We start from the raw sequence: 20728 nt of genomic DNA, 5'->3' as shown, positions 1-20728 counted from the left end.
CAGGAAGGCCCAGTGGCCTAGCTACCGTTTCCAGGAAGGCCCAGTGGTCTAGCTACCATTTCCAGGAAGGCCCAGTGGCCTAGCTACCTTTTCCAAGAAGGCCCAGTGGCCTAGCTACCGTTTCCAGGAAGGCCCAGTGGTCTAGCTACCGTTTCCAGGAAGGCCCAGTGGCCTAGCTACCGTTTCCAGGAAGGCCCAGTGGTCTAGCTACCATTTCCAGGAAGGCCCAGTGGCCTAGCTACCTTTTCCAGGAAGGCCCAGTGGCCTAGCTACCTTTTCCAGGAAGGCCCAGTGGCCTAGCTACCTTCTCCAGGAAGGCCCAGTGACCTAGCTACCGTTTCCAGGAAGGCCCAGTGGCCTAGCTACCATTTCCAGGAAGGCCCAGTGGCCTAGCTACCATTTCCAGGAAGGCCCAGTGGTCTAGCTACCGTTTCCAGGAAGGCCCAGTGGCCTAGCTACCATTTCCAGGAAGGACCAGTGGCCTAGCTACAGTTTCCAGGAAGGCCCAGTGGCCTAGCTACCATTTCCAGGAAGGCCCAGTGGCCTAGCTACCATTTCCAGGAAGGCCCAGTGGTCTAGCTACCGTTTCCAGGAAGGCCCAGTGGCCTAGCTACCATTTCCAGGAAGGACCAGTGGCCTAGCTACAGTTTCCAGGAAGGCCCAGTGGCCTAGCTACCTTTCCAGGAAGGCCCAGTGACCTAGCTACCGTTTCCAGGAAGGCCCAGTGGCCTAGCTACCATTTCCAGGAAGGCCCAGTGGTCTAGCTACCTTTTCCAGGAAGGCCCAGTGACCTAGCTACCGTTTCCAGGAAGAAAATGGCCTAGCTACCGTTTCCAGGAAGGCCCAGTGGCCTAGCTACTGTTTCCAGGAAGGCCCAGTGGCCTAGCTACTGTTTCCAGGAAGGCCCAGTGGCCTAGCTACCGTTTCCAGGAAGGCCCAGTGGTCTAGCTACCATTTCCAGGAAGGCCCAGTGGCCTAGCTACCGTTTCCAGGAAGGCCCAGTGGCCTAGCTACCATTTCCAGGAAGGCCCAGTGGCCTAGCTACCTTTTCCAGGAAGGCCCAGTGGCCTAGCTACCTTTTCCAGGAAGGCCCAGTGGTCTAGCTACCTTTTCCAGGAAGGCCCAGTGGCCTAGCTACCGTTTCCAGGAAGAAAGTGGCCTAGCTACCGTTTCCAGGAAGGCCCAGTGGCCTAGCTACTGTTTCCAGGAAGGCCCAGTGGCCTAGCTTCCTTTTCCAGGAAGGCCTAGTGGCCTAGCTACCTTTTCCAGGAAGGCCCAAGTGGCCTAGCTACCTTTTCCAGGAAGGCCCAGTGGTCTAGCTACCTTTTCCAGGAAGGCCCAGTGGCCTAGCTACCGTTTCCAGGAAGAAAGTGGCCTAGCTACCATTTCCAGGAAGGACCAGTGGCCTAGCTACAGTTTCCAGGAAGGCCCAGTGGCCTAGCTACCTTTTCCAGGAAGGCCCAGTGACCTAGCTACCGTTTCCAGGAAGGCCCAGTGGCCTAGCTACCATTTCCAGGAAGGCCCAGTGGTCTAGCTACCTTTTCCAGGAAGGCCCAGTGACCTAGCTACCGTTTCCAGGAAGAAAATGGCCTAGCTACCGTTTCCAGGAAGGCCCAGTGGCCTAGCTACTGTTTCCAGGAAGGCCCAGTGGCCTAGCTACTGTTTCCAGGAAGGCCCAGTGGTCTAGCTACCTTTTCCAGGAAGGCCCAGTGGTCTAGCTACCGTTTCCAGGAAGGCCCAGTGGCCTAGCTACCGTTTCCAGGAAGGCCCAGTGGCCTAGCTACCGTTTCCAGGAAGGCCCAGTGGTCTAGCTACCATTTCCAGGAAGGCCCAGTGGCCTAGCTACCGTTTCCAGGAAGGCCCAGTGGCCTAGCTACCATTTCCAGGAAGGCCCAGTGGCCTAGCTTCCTTTTCCAGGAAGGCCCAAGTGGCCTAGCTACCTTTTCCAGGAAGGCCCAGTGGTCTAGCTACCTTTTCCAGGAAGGCCCAGTGGCCTAGCTACCGTTTCCAGGAAGAAAGTGGCCTAGCTACCGTTTCCAGGAAGGCCCAGTGGCCTAGCTACTGTTTCCAGGAAGGCCCAGTGGCCTAGCTTCCTTTTCCAGGAAGGCCTAGTGGCCTAGCTACCTTTTCCAGGAAGGCCCAGTGGCCTAGCTACCTTTCCAGGAAGGCCCAGTGGTCTAGCTACCTTTTCCAGGAAGGCCCAGTGGCCTAGCTACCGTTTCCAGGAAGAAAGTGGCCTAGCTACCGTTTCCAGGAAGGCCCAGTGGCCTAGCTACTGTTTCCAGGAAGGCCCAAGTGGCCTAGCTTCCTTTTCCAGGAAGGCCTAGTGGCCTAGCTACCGTTTCCAGGAAGGCCCAGTGGCCTAGCTACCGTTTCCAGGAAGGCCCAAGTGGCCTAGCTTCCTTTTCCAGGAAGGCCTAGTGGCCTAGCTACCGTTTCCAAGAAGGCCCAGTGGCCTAGCTACCGTTTCCAGGAAGGCCCAGTGGTCTAGCTACCGTTTCCAGGAAGGCCCAGTGGCCTAGCTACCGTTTCCAGGAAGGCCCAGTGGTCTAGCTACCATTTCCAGGAAGGCCCAGTGGCCTAGCTACCTTTTCCAGGAAGGCCCAGTGGCCTAGCTACCTTTCCAGGAAGGCCCAGTGGTCTAGCTACCTTTTCCAGGAAGGCCCAGTGGCCTAGCTACCGTTTCCAGGAAGGCCCAGTGGTCTAGCTACCATTTCCAGGAAGGCCCAGTGGCCTAGCTACCTTTTCCAGGAAGGCCCAGTGGCCTAGCTACCTTTTCCAGGAAGGCCCAGTGGTCTCGCTACCGTTTCCAGGAAGGCCCAGTGGCCTAGCTACCGTTTCCAGGAAAGCCCAGTGGTCTAGCTACCATTTCCAGGAAGGCCCAGTGGCCTAGCTACCGTTTCCAGGAAGGCCCAGTGGTCTAGCTACCATTTCCAGGAAGGCCCAGTGGTCTAGCTACCGTTTCCAGGAAGGCCCAGTGGCCTAGCTACCGTTTCCAGGAAGGCCCAGTGGTCTAGCTACCATTTCCAGGAAGGCCCAGTGGCCTAGCTACCTTTTCCAGGAAGGCCCAGTGGCCTAGCTACCTTTTCCAGGAAGGCCCAGTGGTCTCGCTACCGTTTCCAGGAAGGCCCAGTGGCCTAGCTACCGTTTCCAGGAAGGCCCAGTGGTCTAGCTACCATTTCCAGGAAGGCCCAGTGGCCTAGCTACCGTTTCCAGGAAGGCCCAGTGGTCTAGCTACCATTTCCAGGAAGGCCCAGTGGCCTAGCTACCGTTTCCAGGAAGGCCCAGTGGTCTAGCTACCATTTCCAGGAAGGCACACATATTTTTCATTGATTCAGGCTACCTTTATTCAAGTTATATACAGTAGGTAGGTTCAAGTATCCTGTCTGAATAACTGTCAATGATGAAAAATAGCACATTTGCAAGGTGGGACTCTCAATGAGAAATTCTCAATCGGTTTAGCTTTTATCAGAACTGTGGGTGATAAGAGCCCCCTTCTCTCTCTCTCTCTCTCTCTCTCTCTCTCTCTCTCTCTCTGTGTATCTATGTCTCTATCTCTCTCAATTCAATTCAATTCAATTCAAGGGCTTTATTGGCATGGGAAACATGTGTTAACATTGCCAAAGCAAGTGAGGTAGACAACATACAAAGTGAATATATAAAGTGAAAAACAACAAAAATTAACAGTAAACATTACACATACATCTCTCTCTCTCTCTCTCTATCTATGTCTCTCTATCTATGTCTCTCTCTCTCTCTCTTTTACTGCCTCTTTTTTGTCTCTCTCAATCTCAGTATTTGTTTTGTATCTGTCTATGTGATTCTGGTACCAGTGAATGTCTCCCAAGACTACCTCGTACAGCATTAGTGTAAACATGATTCAGACAGAGGTGGTTGTTTGAGCTGTTTGAATTTTTCCAGTTATAGTTTTTCCCAATTGTTTACACTCTAAAACTGGCCCATGAGGCACAATGACCCAAACCTGTAACTCATTTAGTAGAACTATACACCAAATCTGCAAGACTACTGGCACATGACTTGCTTTACACTCAGATTGTAATTCTATAACAAACATTTGGCAAAACACAGCACACAATTCTCTAACTTTGGCACAACCTTTCCAACTAAAATGTATTGTGTGCAAATGAAAAGCACCACTGTTCAACAAGCTAAGATCAATTACCAATTGATCACTTTCTATCTTCAAACACTAATAATAATGTTCACTTTGCAATCAGACCTTTGGTATGGATAAAAAGGCCACAGGTGAGTGAAAGTAAATTTGGCAGAGAGGGGTGGAAGTAGAGATGGAGGTAGAGGTTGGACCAAGAACAAGGAATTTCTGTAAACTCTGATGAAATTCAAGTGACTATTTTATTTATTTATTTTTGATTTATTTTACTAGGCAAGTCAGTTAAGAACACATTCTTATTTTCAATGACGGCCTAGGAACAGTGGGTTAACTGCCTGTTCAGGGGCAGAACGACACCTTGTCAGCTCGGGGGATTTGAACTTGCAACCTTCCGGTTATTAGTCCAACGCTCTAACCACTAGGCTACCCTGCCGCCCCTATGGTGGACCATGTGGTCCACCATGATTTGACCTTTAGAGAGGCTGTTCAGAGAGTGCTGCCCAATCTAAGCCACCTCACCGTAGCATCCTTCATCCGGACGTTCCAAAATGAGAATAGGTATGTACTGCAAATCTACTACTTTTACTACTTGACAGTAGAACAACATGAATCACAATAAAAACTGTAGATTCCAATATGAACTGCAAGTGAAAGTCAAAGTAAATGTTGAATGTATTACTGTATATATGAAATTGGGAGCTATATGACTTTGTAACATGTTTATCTTGCATACTGTATTACTGTAGTGTTTACTGTACTGTGTGCTATTTCTTTTTTATAGAACTGAAAGACGACCACCACGTATGTGGTGGTAGAACGCGTCTGTTTACCAGACAAACAGGAAGCTGCCATTATCCAAACGGTAGTTGAAAATAATGCCATAAGACTGTGGACTTATCAACCAACAGAAAATCCCTTCACAACTTAGATGATTGCCCCTCATCCTTAAACCCTTCCACAACATCATAGTGAGCTTATCAACCACAGCCCCTCATCCTCTCCCAACAAACACCATCTCCCACAACATCATAGTGAGCTTATCAACCCCAGCCCCTCATCCTTAACAAACACCATCTCCCACAACATCATAGTGAGCTTATCAACCCCAGCCCCTCATCCTTAACAAACACCATCTCCCACAACATCATAGTGACTTATCAACCCCAGCCCCTCATCCTTAACAAACACCATCTCCCACAACATCATAGTGACTTATCAACCACAGCCCCTCATCCTTAACAAACACCATCTCCCACAACATCATAGTGAGCTTATCAACCCCACCATCTCCCACCATAGTGAGCTTATCTCATCCTTAACAAACACCATCTCCCACAACATCATAGTGAGCTTATCAACCCCAGCCCTCATCATCCTCTAACAAACACCATCTCCAACAACATCATAGTGAGCTTATCAACCCCAGCCCCTCATCCTTAACAAACACCATCTCCCACAACATCATAGTGAGCTTATCAACCACAGCCCCTCATCCTTAACAAACACCATCTCCGGATGAAGCAAACCTCCAGAGTCCCATTTGAAAGGAATCCCCAAAGAGTGAAGGATAAACAGTACGGATATGTAAGTCATGTTCTAGTATTACAATCTAGAAACATTAGAGACTCATTGATGTTGCCAGTGAACTTTACTATACAGCAATTACAGTCGTCATTTCAGAGAATCGTGGAGTTGGATGCCCGTCCCCCAGGAACTCATACTCATAGATGAGGCTGGATTCAATGTAGGCGAAGACGCGGAGGAGAGGAAGGAACATCATTGGTCAACGCGCCATTATTGAGGTACCTGGCCAGCGCGGGGGAAATGTAACCATATGCGCAGCTATGAGCCACACTGGGGTCCTCCACCGTCATGCCACCCTTGGACCATCCCACACTGGGGTCCTCCACCGTCATGCCACCCTTGGACCATCCCACACTGGGGTCCTCCACCGTCATGCCACCCTTGGACCATCCCACACTGGGGTCTGGGGTCCTCCACCGTCATGCCACCCTTGGACCATCCCACACTGGGGTCCTCCCACCCTTCATCCCACACTGCCACCCTTGGACCATCCCACACTGGGGTCCTCCACCGTCATGCCACCCTTGGACCATCCCACACTGGGGTCCTCCACCGTCATGCCACCCTTGGACCATCCCACACTGGGGTCCTCCACCGTCATGCCACCCTTGGACCATCCCACACTGGGGTCCTCCACCGTCCATCCCACACTGCCACCCTTGGACCATCCCACACTGCCCATCTCCTCCACCGTCATGCCACCCTTGGACCATCATTCCTTCATTCCTGAACACCTTTACATGACAATCTTTTTCAACCAGAGCCGACCGGTCCAGATGATACCGAGCAGCAAATGTATGTTCTAATTTGGGACCAGGTGTGTTTCCATTGAAGCTGTTCAGGTCTGTTCATCTCCCACCATATTCCCCACTTCTCAGCCCCTATTGAGGAGCTGTTTTTCAGCCTGGCGGTGGAAGGTGTATCATCACAAACCCCATAAACGTACGGCCGTTCTCCAGGCAATGGAGGCGGCTGTGGTGACATTCCCGTCCTGTCAGAGGAGAATGTGTCATGCCAGAAGATATTTCCCCCGCTGTCTGGTCGAGGAGAATGTGTCATGCCAGAAGATATTTCTCCCGCTGTCTGGTCGAGGTGAATGTGTCATGCCAGAAGATATTTCCCCCGCTGTCTGGTCGAGGAGAATGCGTCATGCCAGAAGATATTTCTCCCGCTGTCTGGTCGAGGAGAATGTGTCATGCCAGAAGATATTTCTCCCGCTGTCTGGTCGAGGAGAATGTGTCATGCCAGAAGATATTTCTCCCGCTGTCTGGTCGAGGTGAATGTGTCATGCCAGAAGATATTTCTCCCGCTGTCTGGTCGAGGAGAATGTGTCATGCCAGAAGATATTTCTCCCGCTGTCTGGTCGAGGAGAATGTGTCATGCCAGAAGATATTTCTCCCGCTGTCTGGTCGAGGAGAATGTGTCATGCCAGAAGATATTTCCCCCGCTGTCTGGTCGAGGAGAATGTGTCATGCCAGAAGATATTTCTCCCGCTGTCTGGTCGAGGAGAATGTGTCATGCCAGAAGATATTTCCCCCGCTGTCTGGTCGAGGAGAATGTGTCATGCCAGAAGATATTTCTCCCGCTGTCTGGTCGAGGAGAATGTGTCATGCCAGAAGATATTTCCCCCGCTGTCTGGTCGAGGAGAATGTGTCATGCCAGAAGATATTTCCCCCGCTGTCTGGTCGAGGAGAATGTGTCATGCCAGAAGATATTTCTCCCGCTGTCTGGTCGAGGAGAATGTGTCATGCCAGAAGATATTTCTCCCGCTGTCTGGTCGAGGAGAATGTGTCATGCCAGAAGATATTTCTCCCGCTGTCTGGTCGAGGAGAATGTGTCATGCCAGAAGATATTTCCCCCGCTGTCTGGTCGAGGAGAATGTGTCATGCCAGAAGATATTTCCCCCGCTGTCTGGTCGAGGAGAATGTCGCCTGTGATGTTGATTTAAAATCTGTGGCAACAGATAAGCCTGATTTTTGTTTTCGCAATGGGATTATTTGTTTCTTCAATGTATTTTGACAGTTTCTTTATCTGTTCTGTACAATTGATCTAACATACAGCACAGTAGTACAAATAGGCCTATTTTTCTTCGCTTGCATATGCAAAATATATTTACTGTATGTTTGCATTTGTACTGTATTTGTGCTTACAGTCTGCTGTTTGACATGCATTGAGTCATGTTGAAATGTAAAACTAACATTTTTGCATTTGTGTTCCTGTTCCTTTCTTGTTTGAGTACACGCAAACAATATACAGTATACCAACAAATTCTTAGTCTTTACACTGAAATAGGTTCTGATAGTAGTGTTTTGAATATGTCCCATTAGTGTGTTCTCGGTTGTCAGTAAGTTAGATTCATTTGATGTGTGTCTCATTTGAGTTTCATTTTGAGCAGGGAGTACATGATTTTGATTGCTGTGTTTCATTTTGAGCAGGGAGTACATGATTTTGATTGCTGTGTTTCATTTTGAGCAGGGAGTACATGATTTTGATTGCTGTGTTTCATTTTGAGCAGGGAGTACATGATTTTGATTGCTGTGTTTCATTTTGAGCAGGGAGTACATGATTTTGATTGCTGTGTTTCATTTTGAGCAGGGAGTACATGATTTTGATTGCTGTGTTTCATTTTGAGCAGGGAGTACATGATTTTGATTGCTGTGTTTCATTTTGAGCAGGGAGTACATGATTTTGATTGCTGTGTTTCATTTTGAGCAGGGAGTACATGATTTTGATTGCTGTGTTTCATTTTGCCAGATGTCTGGGGTTTGGGGAAATTGGCTAACTGTTTTGTGTTTAGAGTTTTGAATACCTTCAAATCAAATTGTATTGGTCGCGTGTTTAGCAGATGTTATTACGGGTGTAGCGAAATGCTTGTGTTTCTAGCTGCAACAGTGCAGTAATATCTAACAAGTAATATCTGACAATTTCATTCGCAACAATACACACAAATCTAAGTAAAGGAATGGAATTAAAATATTTGGACAAGCAATGTCAGAGTGGCATAGACTAAGATACTGTAGAATAGGATAGAATACAGTATATACAGTATATAATAATGAGATGAGTTTTAGTAAACGTGTTTAACAATTGTGAATAACTCGTAATATTCCAGTAGGGAAAACACTAGCTATCGTAAGTGACTGTCATTGTGACTATCGTAAGTGACTGTCATTGTGACTGTCATTGTGACTATCGTAAGAGACTGTCATTGTGACTGTCGTTGTGACTGTCATTGTGATTGTCATTGTGACTGGCATTGTGATTGTCATTGTGACTGTCATTGTGACTGTCATTGTGACTGTCGTTGTGACTGGCATTGTGACTGACATTGTGACTGTCATTGTGACTGTCATTGTGACTGTCGTTGTGACTGGCATTGTGACTGTCATTGTGACTGTCATTGTGACCGCCATTGTGACTGCCATTGTGACTGTCATTGTGACTGTCATTGTGACTGGCATTGTGACTGTCATTGTGACTGTCATTGTGACCGCCATTGTGACTGCCATTGTGACTGCCATTGTGACAGTCATTGCCATCAGAGTTTTAATTTCCTATGTCTACAGATGGCTGTGATTGTGTATCTGGAGATCTACCTGCGCTGCGGTGTATCAATGTTGACCGAGATTAAAAACAAATACTGTTGGGTGATAATAGGATGCCAGGTTAAATACACTGTTTGGACATGTTAATTCCTCTCATTCAGGCAATGTGCAATGTCTAACCCACTGCACGTTGTGAAATGGCTTGTGTGCTCTGTGTCACATCTACAACAACAATAAGTCCTCCTGCACACACCTGAACACAGATATCCAGTGTCCAAAGCACAGGAATTCAGAGCATTGTATTGTATCGTATTATATTGTGTTGTATTGTATTGTGTTGTATCATATTGTATTGTATTGTGTTGTATTGTATTGTTTTGTATCATATTGTATTGTATCATATTGTATTGTATTATATTGTGTTGTATTGTATTGTATTATATTGTGTTCTATTGTGTTTTATTGTGTTGTGTTGTAATGTGTTATATTGTGTTGTGTTATATTGTTTTGTAGTGTATTATATAGTATTGTGTTGTGTTGTGTTGTGATGTACTTCATGGAACAATACTTGCCCAGGAAAACCGTTTCATTACTTATGATTCATAGATATAGAATGACTCTCTTTGCGTAATCTACTCATTCATAAATGTCATCCCATTTCCATGGTGTGACTCCTGCTGAAAGAACATGGCTTTCAGGGGCTGACCCAGACACTGTATAGGAGGGACAGAGACATGGTCATCTCTTTCTCACTGTATAAGAGAGACAGAGTCATGGGAGAGTCATCCCTTTCTCATCCCTTAATTCTTACCCTGCCTCCCTTCTCCTATCCCTCCCAGATCTCCCCTTTACCCTCCCCATCTCCCTCTTTCCCTCCCCCTATCAATCCCCCTCTCTTTCCCCTCCCCCTATCAATCCCCCTCTCTCTTCCCCTCCCCTATCACTCCCCCTCTTCTTCCCCTCCCATTGTATCCCATATCCCCCTCTGTCTTCCCCTCCCCTATATTCCCCCTCTCTTCCCCTCCCATTGTGTCCCAACTCCCTCCTCTCTTTCCCCTCCCCTATCATTCCCTTGTCTCTCTTCCCCTCCCCCTATCACTCCCTCCTCTCTCTTCCCCTCCCACTATCCCAACTCCCCTCTCTTTCCCTCCCCCTATCACTCCCCCTCTCTCTTCCCCTCCCACTATCCCAACACCCTCCCCCTCTCTCTTCCTCCCCCTCGCTCTTCCCCTCCCACTATCCCAACTCCCCCTCTCTCTTCCCTCCCACTATCCCAACTCCCCCTCTTCCCTCTCTTCCCCTCCCCTATCACTCCCCCTCTCTCTTCCCCTCCCACTATCCCAACTCCCCTCTCTCTTCCCCTACCCCTATCACTCCCCCTCTCTCTTCCCCTCCCACTATCCCAACTCCCCCTCTCTCTTCCCTCCCACTATCCCAACTCCCAACTCCCTCCCCCTCTCTCCCCCTCCTTTCCCCTCCCACTATCCCAACTCCCCTCTCTCTTCCCTTCCCCTCCCCTATCCCACTCCCCCTCTCTCTTCCCCTCCCACTATCCCAACTCCCCCTCTCTCTTCCCCCCCTATCCTCCCTCCTCTCTCTTCCCCTCCCCCTATCCCAACTCCCCCTCTCTCTTCCCCTCCCACTATCCCAACTCCCCCTCCTCTCTCTTCCCCTCCCCCCCTATCACTCCCCCTCCTCTTCCCCTTCCCCTCCCTCTCTCTTCCCTCCCCCTATCCCCCTCTCTCTTCCCCTCCCCTATCCTCCCTCCTCTCTCTTCCCCCTCCCACTATCCCAACTCCCCTCTCTCTTCCCCTCCCCTATCACTCCCTCCTCTCTCTTCCCTCCCACTATCCCAACTCCCCCTCTCCCCCTCCCCTATCCCACTCCCCCTCTCTCTTCCCCCACTCCCAACTCCCCTCCTCAACTCCCTCCTCTTCCCCTCCCACTATCCCAACTCCCCCTCTCTCTTCCCCTCCACCTCCTCCCCCTCCCTTCCCCTCCCCCTATCACTCCCCCTTCCCCTCCCTTCCCCTCCCTCTATCCCTCCCCCCCAACTCCCCCTCTCTCTTCCCCTCCCACTTCCCAACTCCCCCTCTCTCTTCCCCCCCCTCTCCCTCCTCTCTCTTCCCTCCCCCTATCCTCCCCTCTCTTCCCCTCCCCTCTATCTCTTCCCCTCCCCTCCTCTCCTCTCTCTTCCCCTCCCACTATCCCAACTCCCCCCCCCCTTCTCCTCTCTCTTCCTCCCCCCCTTCCCTCCCTCCTCCCTTCACTCCCTCCTCCTCTTCCCCTCCCCTATCCTCCTCTCTCTTCCCCCCTCCCCACTATCAACTCCCCTCTCTCTTCCCCTCCCACTATCCCAACTCCCTCCTCTCTCTTCCCCTCCCCTATCCCAACTCCCTCCTCTCTCTTCCCCTCCCACTATCCCCTCCTCTCTCTTCTCCCTCCTCTCTCTCTTCCCCTCCCCCTCCCCCTCTTTCCCTCCCACTATCCTCCCCCTCTCTTCCCCTCCCCTCCCAACTCCCTCCTCTCTCTTCCCCTCCCACTATCCCCCCTCTCTTCCCCTCCCACTATCCCTCCCCCTCTCTTTCCCCTCCCACTATCCCAACTCCCCCTCTCTTCCCCTCCCCTATCCCAACTCCCCCTCTCTCTTCCCCTCCCCCTATCCCAACTCCCCCTCTCTCTTTCCTCCCACTATCCCAACTCCCCCTCTCTCTTCCCCTCCCACTATCCCAACTCCCCCTCTCTCTTCCCTCCCACTATCCCAACTCCCTCCTCTCTCTTCCCCTCCCACTATCCCAACTCCCCCTCTCTCTTCCCCTCCCACTATCCCAACTCCCCCTCTCTCTTCCCCTCCCACTATCCCAACTCCCTCCTCTCTCTCCCCTCCCACTATCCCAACTCCCTCCTCTCTCTTCCCCTCCCACTATCCCAACTCCCCCTCTCTCTTCCCTCCCACTATCCCAACTCCCCTCCCACTATCCCAACTCTCTCTCCCCCCTCCCCCTATCCCAACTCCCTCCTCTCTCTTCCCCTCCCCCTATCCTCCCTCCTCTCTCTTCCCCTCCCCTAACTCCCTCCTCTCTTTCCCTCCCACTATCCCAACTCCCCCTCTCTCTTCCCCTCCCACTATCCCAACTCCCCTCTTCTCTCTTCCCTCTCCCACTATCCCAACTCCCCCTCTCTCTTCCCCCCACTATCCCAACTCCCTCCTCTCTCTTCCCCTCCCCCTATCCCAACTCCCTCCTCTCTCTTCCCCTCCCCTATCACTCCCTCCTCTCTCTTCCCCTCCCCCTATCACTCCCTCCCTCTCTTCCCCTCCCACTATCCCAACTCCCACTCTCTCTTCCCTCCCACTATCCCAACGCCCCCTCTCTCTTCCCCTCCCACTATCCCAACTCCCTCCTCTCTCTTCCCCTCCCCCTATCACTCCCCCTCTCTTCCCCTCCCCCTATCACTCCCTCCTCTCTCTTCCCCCCCCTATCACTCCCTCCTCTCTCTTCCCCTCCCACTATCCCAACTCCCTCCTCTCTCTTCCCCTCCCCCTATCAATCCCCCCTCTTCCCCTCCCCCCTCTCTCTTCCCCTCCCACTTGCGCTGTCTGCTTGTGTTCCAAATAGCACCCTATTCCCTACGTAGTGCACTACTTTAGACTAGGGCCCATAGGACTCTGGTCAAAAGTAGTGCACTATGTAGGGAATAGGGTGCCATTTGGGACTTAGTTCTTGGTTTCCGCACAGGGGGTGAGGTGGGGGAGACAAATACGCCTACAGCATATACCAGGAAGCAGTCAACATATTAGCATATTGTCTGACTCCTGAATGTCAACATCTAGCTATTCTTAGAAGGCTTTTTCTTCTGAAGAGGAACCCTTTGTATTACATGAAACACATTTGAATCCCACTGCACTCCACTGTGGATTAAAAAACTATACCCATCAAACTGTATCTCATCAGGCCCTCAAACTGTATTTCATCAGGCCCTCAAACTGTATCTCATCAGGCCCTCAAACTGTATTTCATCAGGCCCTCAAACTGTATCTCATCAGGCCCTCAAACTGTATCTCATCAGGCCCTCAAACTGTATCTCATCAGGCCCTCAAACTGTATTTCATCAGGCCCTCAAACTGTATTTCATCAGGGCCTCAAACTGTATTTCATCAGGCCCTCAAACTGTATTTCATCAGGCCCTCAAACTGTATTTCATCAGGCCCTCAAACTGTATCTCATCAGGCCCTCAAACTGTATTTCATCAGGCCCTCAAACTGTATTTCATCAGGCCCTCAGACTGTATTTCATCAGGCCCTCAAACTGTATTTCATCAGGCCCTCAAACTGTATTTCATCAGGCCCTCAGACTGTATTTCATCAGGCCCTCAAACTGTATTTCATCAGGCCCTCAAACTGTATTTCATCAGGCCCTCAAACTGTATTTCATCAGGCCCTCAGACTGTATTTCATCAGGCCCTCAGACTGTATTTCATCAGGCAATCAAGCTGTATTTCATCAGGCCCTCAAACAGTATTTCATCAGGCCCTCAAACTGTATTTCATCAGGCCCTCAAACTGTATTTCATCAGGCCCTCAGGCCCTCAAACTGTATTTCATCAGGCCCTCAAACTGTATCTCATCAGGCCCTCAAACTGTATTTCATCAGGCCCTCAAACTGTATCTCATCAGGCCCTCAAACTGTATCTCATCAGGCCCTCAAACTGTATCTCATCAGGCCCTCAAACTGTATTTCATCAGGCCCTCAAACTGTATTTCATCAGGGCCCTCAAACTGTATTTCATCAGGCCCTCAAACTGTATTTCATCAGGCCCTCAAACTGTATTTCATCAGGCCCTCAAACTGTATCTCATCAGGCCCTCAAACTGTATTTCATCAGGCCCTCAAACTGTATTTCATCAGGCCCTCAGACTGTATTTCATCAGGCCCTCAAACTGTATTTCATCAGGCCCTCAAACTGTATTTCATCAGGCCCTCAGACTGTATTTCATCAGGCCCTCAAACTGTATTTCATCAGGCCCTCAAACTGTATTTCATCAGGCCCTCAAACTGTATTTCATCAGGCCCTCAGACTGTATTTCATCAGGCCCTCAGACTGTATTTCATCAGGCAATCAAGCTGTATTTCATCAGGCCCTCAAACAGTATTTCATCAGGCCCTCAAACTGTATTTCATCAGGCCCTCAAACTGTATTTCATCAGGCCCTCAGGCCCTCAAACTGTATTTCATCAGGCCCTCAAACTGTATTTCATCAGGCCCTCAAACTGTATTTCATCGGGCCCTCCAACTGTATTTCATCAGGCCCTCAAACTGTATTTCATCAGGCCCTCAAACTGTATTTCATCAGGCAATCAAACTGTATTTCATCAGGCCTTCAAACTGTATTTCATCAGGCCCTCAAACTGTATTTCATCAGGCCCTCAAACTGTATTTCATCGGGCCCTCCAACTGTATTTCATCAGGCCCTCAAACTGTATTTCATCAGGCCCTCAAACTGTATTTCATCAGGCAATCAAACTGTATTTCATCAGGCCCTCAAACTGTATTTCATCAGGCCCTCAAACTGTATTTCATCAGGCCCTCAAACTGTATTTCATCAGGCCCTCAAACTGTTTCTCATCAGGCCCTCAAACTGTATCTCATCAGGCCCTCAAACTGTATTTCATCAGGCCCTCAAACTGTATTTCATCAGGCCCTCAAACTGTATTTCATCAGGCCCTCAAACTGTATTTCATCAGGCAATCAAACTGTATTTCATCAGGCCTTCAAACTGTATTTCATCAGGCCCTCAAACTGTATTTCATCAGGCCCTCAAACTGTATTTCATCAGGCCCTCAAACTGTATTTCATCAGGCCCTCAAACTGTATTTCATCAGGCCCTCCAACTATATTTCATCAGGCAATCAAACTGTATTTCATCAGGCCTTCAAACTGTATTTCATCAGGCCCTCAAACTGTATTTCATCAGGCCCTCAAACTGTATTTCATCAGGCCCTCCAACTTTATTTCATCAGGCAATCAAACTGTATTTCATCAGGCCCTCAAACTGTATTTCATCAGGCCCTCAAACTGTATTTCATCAGGCCCTCAAACTGTATTTCATCAGGCCATCTCAGATCGTTTTCTGACTGCTCATGTCTCCTGTACAGTAGTCGTGATCCATTATACTAGATTAAGATATAGGAGTGATCCAGACATTTCTTTATTTTTTGTTGTTGTCTTGCTGCCAAACATCAAATTGTACTCTTGAGAACCCTAGAACTGCCGAGGCCAAGTCGTTCTGTCTAAATATTTCTATACTGTGCATTGTCTTTATTTCTGAAGAGTTCCTACAATATGTTTCAGTACTCGTCATCTGAGCCGGAGGTCATCTCATATGTATTCAGATCTTAAGTTATTTATTTACCACAGTGTGAAATATTGAACCTGTCTGTTTATGAGTGTTGTACGGCTGCACTTTATTTTCATTGCCCATTGGTGGAGGTGGTGAGGTAGTGGGTTGGGGACAAGGACAGGTCTGGAGCTGCTTGGCTTTCTGTTACGGTTTTCTTCTGGTGAAAGAGAGGAGGACCAAAATGCAGCGTGGTTATCTTTAGACATCTTTAATAAAAGATGAAAAATGAACAATATACAAAACAAGATGCAACTGGTGCAACAAACACAGAGACAGGAAACAATCACCCACGAAATACCTAAAGAATATGGCTGCCTAAATATGGTTCCCAATCAGAGACAACGATAAACACCTGCCTCTGATTGAGAACCACTCCAGGCAACCATAGACTTTCCTAGACTACTTCACTAACCACAATCCCATAACCTACAAAAAAACCCTAGACAAAACACACCACATAAATACCCATGTCACACCCTGGCCTGACCAAAATAATAAAGAAAACACAAAATACTAAGGCCAGGGCGTGACACTTTCTTGGGGGTTCTGAGGGTCTGTTAAAGGGCTCATTGTGGTGATCAATCAATGAATGTTCACAAAGCTCAGGGACTGAGGTGTAAGCTACGTCAGTCAGTCAATTATGACGTTTTTGAGGTCATCTTGAGCGTAGCTGTAGTCTTTACTTTTTTGGAAGGCTCAGTATCTACAATACGACCCAGACAAGCTCCACCACATTCCCACAGAAACCTTAGGTAGCAACCACTCTCTGATCTCTAACCTCTGACCTCTAAACTCTAACCTATCTATAGTAGATGGCTGTACAGCTAAAACAGATCTGTGACCAGCGGTCTAAATATTCAGTCTCTAGACAGGCTTTCCTCTCCCTGGCAACCTCTGTTCCAGGTTCTTGCTGTAAGGATGTGTTCTCAGACAACCTACCCAGTCGTGAATAAAGAAATTAACCTCCAATCTCTAACCTCTAGCCTCTAATCTCTAGAGAGCTAGCCCTATAATCTCTAGCTTCTCATTTCTAGACTCTTATCTCTAATTTCTAAACTCTAGCCTCTCAACTCTAGCCTCTAGCCTCTAACCTCTAGCCTCTAACCTCTAGCCTCTGATCTCTAGAGAGCTAGCCCTATAATCTCTAACTTCTCATTTCTAGACTCTACTCTCTAATTTCTAACCTCTCATTTCTAGCCTCTAAACTCTAGCCTCTAAACTCTAGCCTCTTCCCTCTCTCTGTGTCTTGCAGGTATTTATGAGGAGTGATTTCTTCTATTACTGCAGTGAACCTGTCCTGGATGTGAAAATAGCCTTTTGTCAGGTGTGTGTTCCTTACAGGTAAACTAAGGTACAGTATTCATACACTTCCATTTCCCCTTCATTAGCTCTGTCTGTTCTGTGTCTAAGATGAATACCGTTCTGGTAGGCTGCCCCAGGCCTGTACTTTATGTGTCGTAGCTTGTCCGGGTTGGGCTCAATTCCATTTCAATTTAATCAATTCAGGAAGTAAACTGCCATTCCAATTCCAAATGTCTTCTTAAATTGACTGAATTTAAATGGAAATGACCCCAACCCTGAGTTAGGTACAGCATTTACAGAATGGGACAAGGCTTCCTCAATGATGCTAGTGAATACAAACCAGCTAAGTGAACGACAGAAACTAAAATGCACATGATTGAAACTGGATTAACTACGTATACTTGTGATTCTAACCTGTGGCGTCAATTGCTTCCAGCTGTGTGAAATACTAATCATATTGGCCCTTTGGTAAACATAATACACCTCACAGTTTTTTTGTTTTTTTTGGCCTAATTGTTTACTACATCACTCCCTGATCACGAAAATATATAGGACATATAAATTAGATCATCTATAATTAGAGCTAAGATGCTCCAGTCTATTATAGGGAAGAATGGAAGAATGGATAGTTGGATGGCAGGATGGAAGGAAGGAAGGAAGGATGGACGGAAGGAAGGAAGGAAGGAAGGATGGATGGATGGAAGGAAGGAAGGAAGGAAGGATGGATGGAAGGAAGGATGGATGGAAGAATGGATGGAAGGAAGGAAGGAAGGAAGGAAGGAAGGATGGAAGGAAGGATGGATGGATGGATGGATGGATGGAAGGAAGGAAGGATGGAAGGAGGAATGGATGGAAGGAAGGAAGGAAGGAAGGAAGGATGGATGGAAGGAAGGAAGGAAGAATGGATAGTTGGATGGCAGGAAGGATGGAAGGAAGGAAGGAAGGAAGGAAGAATGGATAGTTGGATGGCAGGAAGGATGGAAGGAAGAATGGATGGAAAGAAGGAAGGAAGGAAGGATCAAATCAAATTTATTTATAAAGCCCTTCTTACATCAGCTGATATCTCAAAGTGCTGTACAGAAACCCAGTCTAAAACCCCAAACAGCAAGCAATGCAGGTGTAGAAGCACAGTGGCTAGGAAAAACTCCCTAGAAAGGCCAGAACCTAGGAAGAAACCTAGAGAGGAACCAGGCTATGAGGGGTGGCCAGACCTCTTCTGGCTGTGCCGGGTGGAGAGGAACCAAGCTATGAGGGGTGGCCAGTCCTCTTCTGGCTGTGCCGGGTGGAGAGGAACCAGGCTACGAGGGGTGGCCAGTCCTCTTCTGGCTGTGCTGGGTGGAGAGGAACCAGGCTACGAGGGGTGGCCAGTCCTCTTCTGGCTGTGCCGGGTGGAGAGGAACCAGGCTATGAGGGGTGGCCAGTCCTCTTCTGGCTGTGCCGGGTGGAGAGGAACCAGGCTACGAGGGGTGGCCAGTCCTCTTCTGGCTGTGCTGGGTGGAGAGGAACCAGGCTATGAGGGGTGGCCAGTCCTCTTCTGGCTGTGCTGGGTGGAGAGGAACCAGGCTACGAGGGGTGGCCAGTCCTCTTCTGGCTGTGCCGGGTGGAGAGGAACCAAGCTACGAGGGGTGGCCAGTCCTCTTCTGGCTGTGCCGGGTGGAGAGGAACCAGGCTATGAGAGGTGCCAGTCCTCTTCTGGCTGTGCCGGGTGGAGAGGAACCAGGCTATGAGGGGTGGCCAGTCCTCTTCTGGCTGTGCCGGGTGGAGAGGAACCAGGCTATGAGGGGTGGCCAGTCCTCTTTCTGGCTGTGCCGGGTGGAGATTAAAACAGAACATGGCCAAGATGTTAAAATGTTCATAAATGACCAGCAGGGTCAGATAATAATAATCACAGTGGTTGTCGAGGGTACAGCAAGTCAGCACCTCAGGAGTAAATGTCAGTTGGCTTTTCATAGCCGATCATTCAGAGTATCTCTACCGCTCCTACTGTCTCTAGAGAGTTGAAAACAGCAGGTCTGGGACAGGTAGCACGTCCGGTGAACAGGTCAGGGTTCCATAGCCGCAGGCAGAACAGTTGAAACTGGAGCAGCAGTACGGCCAGGTGTACTGGGGACAACAAGGAATCATCAGGTCAGGTAGTCCTGAGGCATGGTCCTAGGGCTCAGGTCCTCTGAGAGAGAGAAAGAAAGAAAGAAAGAAAGAAAGAAAGAAAGAAAGAAAGAAAGAAAGAAAGAAAAAAAGAGAGAGAATTAGAGAGAGCATACTTAAATTCACACAGGACACCGGATAAGACAGGAGAAATACTCCAGATATAACAGACTAACCCTAGCCCCCCGACACATAAATTACTGCAGCATAAATACTGGAGGCTGAGACAGGAGGGGTCGGGAGACACTGTGGCCCCATCCGACGACACCCCCGGACAGGGCCAAACAGGCAGAAGATAACCCCAGGATATAACCATAAGGATGGATGGAAGGATGGATGGATGGATGGATGGATGGATGGATGGATGGATGGATGGATGGATGGATGGATGGATGGAAGTGGATGGATGGATGGATGGATGTGGATGGATGGATGGAAGTGGATGGATGGATGGATGGAAGTGGATGGATGGATGGAAGTGGATGGATGGATGGAAGTGGATGGATGGATGGATGGATGGATGGATGGAAGTGGATGGATGGATGGATGGATGGAAGTGGATGGATGGATGGAAGTGGATGGATGGAAGTGGATGGATGGATGGAAGTGGATGGATGGATGGATGTGGATGGATGGATGGATGGATGGATGGAAGTGGATGGATGGATGGATGGAAGTGGATGGATGTACAGTGCCTTCAGAATGTATTCATTCCCCTTAACCTATGTTGTTATGTTACGTATGTTGAATTCAAAATTCATCTACACACAATACCTCATAAAGTGAAAACATGTTTTTAGAAATGTTTGCAAATGTATTGAAAATGAAATACAGAAATATCTCATTAACATAAGTATACACACCCCTCTGTCAGTACATGTTAGAATCACCTTTGGCATCAATTACAGCTGTGAGTCTTTTTGGGTAAGTCTCTTAAAGAACTTTGAACACCTGGATGGTACAATATTTGCTTATTATTAATACAAAACAAAAAATTCAATCTCTGTCAAGTTGGTTGTTGATCATTGACAGCCGTTTTTCAAGTCTAGCCATAGATTTTCAAGCCAATTTAAGTCAAAACTGTAACTACGACACTCAGGAACATTCAATGTCGTCTTGGTAAGCGACTCCAATGAAGATTTTGGCCTTGTGTTTTAGGTTATTGTCCTGCTGAAAGGTGAATTAATCTCCCAGTGTCTGGTAGAAAGCAGTTTTCCTCTAGGGTATTGCCTGTGCTTAGCTCCATTCCGTTAATTTTTTATCTAGAAAAACTCCCCAGTCCATAACAAATACAAGCATACCCATAACATGATGCAGCCACCAGTATAATTGAAAATATGAAGAGTGGTACTCAGAAATGTGTTTTATTTGCCCCAAAAATAACACTTTGTATTCAGGACAAAATGGGAATTGCTTTGTCAAATGTTTTGCAGTTTTGCTTTAGTGCCTTGTTGCAAACAGGATGCATATTTTGGAATATTTTTTATTCTGTATATGCTTCCTTCTTTTCGCTCTGTCAATTAGATTAGTATTGTGGAGTAACTCAAATGTTGTTGATCCATCCTTAGTTTTCTCCTATCACAGCCATTAAACTCTGGAACTGTTTTAAAGACACAATTGGCC

General features: G+C 48.3%; 1 protein-coding gene across 5 annotated transcripts in view; it reads left to right on the top strand.

The window, feature by feature from the left end:
- The window catches only part of mapk10 (mitogen-activated protein kinase 10), a 150057-nt gene that overhangs the window by 36830 nt on the left and 92499 nt on the right, over positions 1–20728 (top strand). For 3 of the 5 annotated variants that reach the window (XM_065007616.1, XM_065007615.1, XM_065007619.1), the window contains exon 2: positions 16911–16982. In XM_065007616.1, coding sequence (XP_064863688.1) covers positions 16911–16982 — 72 coding nt within the window. Of the gene's footprint in view, positions 1–16910; positions 17010–20728 lie in introns of all 5 variants that reach the window. The other 2 variants (XM_065007618.1, XM_065007617.1) reach the window with 2 other exon arrangements.

This window comes from Oncorhynchus nerka, linkage group LG22, assembly GCF_034236695.1.
Source record: "Oncorhynchus nerka isolate Pitt River linkage group LG22, Oner_Uvic_2.0, whole genome shotgun sequence".
Classification (NCBI taxonomy): domain Eukaryota; kingdom Metazoa; phylum Chordata; class Actinopteri; order Salmoniformes; family Salmonidae; genus Oncorhynchus; species Oncorhynchus nerka.
The sequence above is the reverse complement of the archived record's forward strand: the minus strand, read 5'-3'. Positions and strand labels throughout refer to the sequence as shown.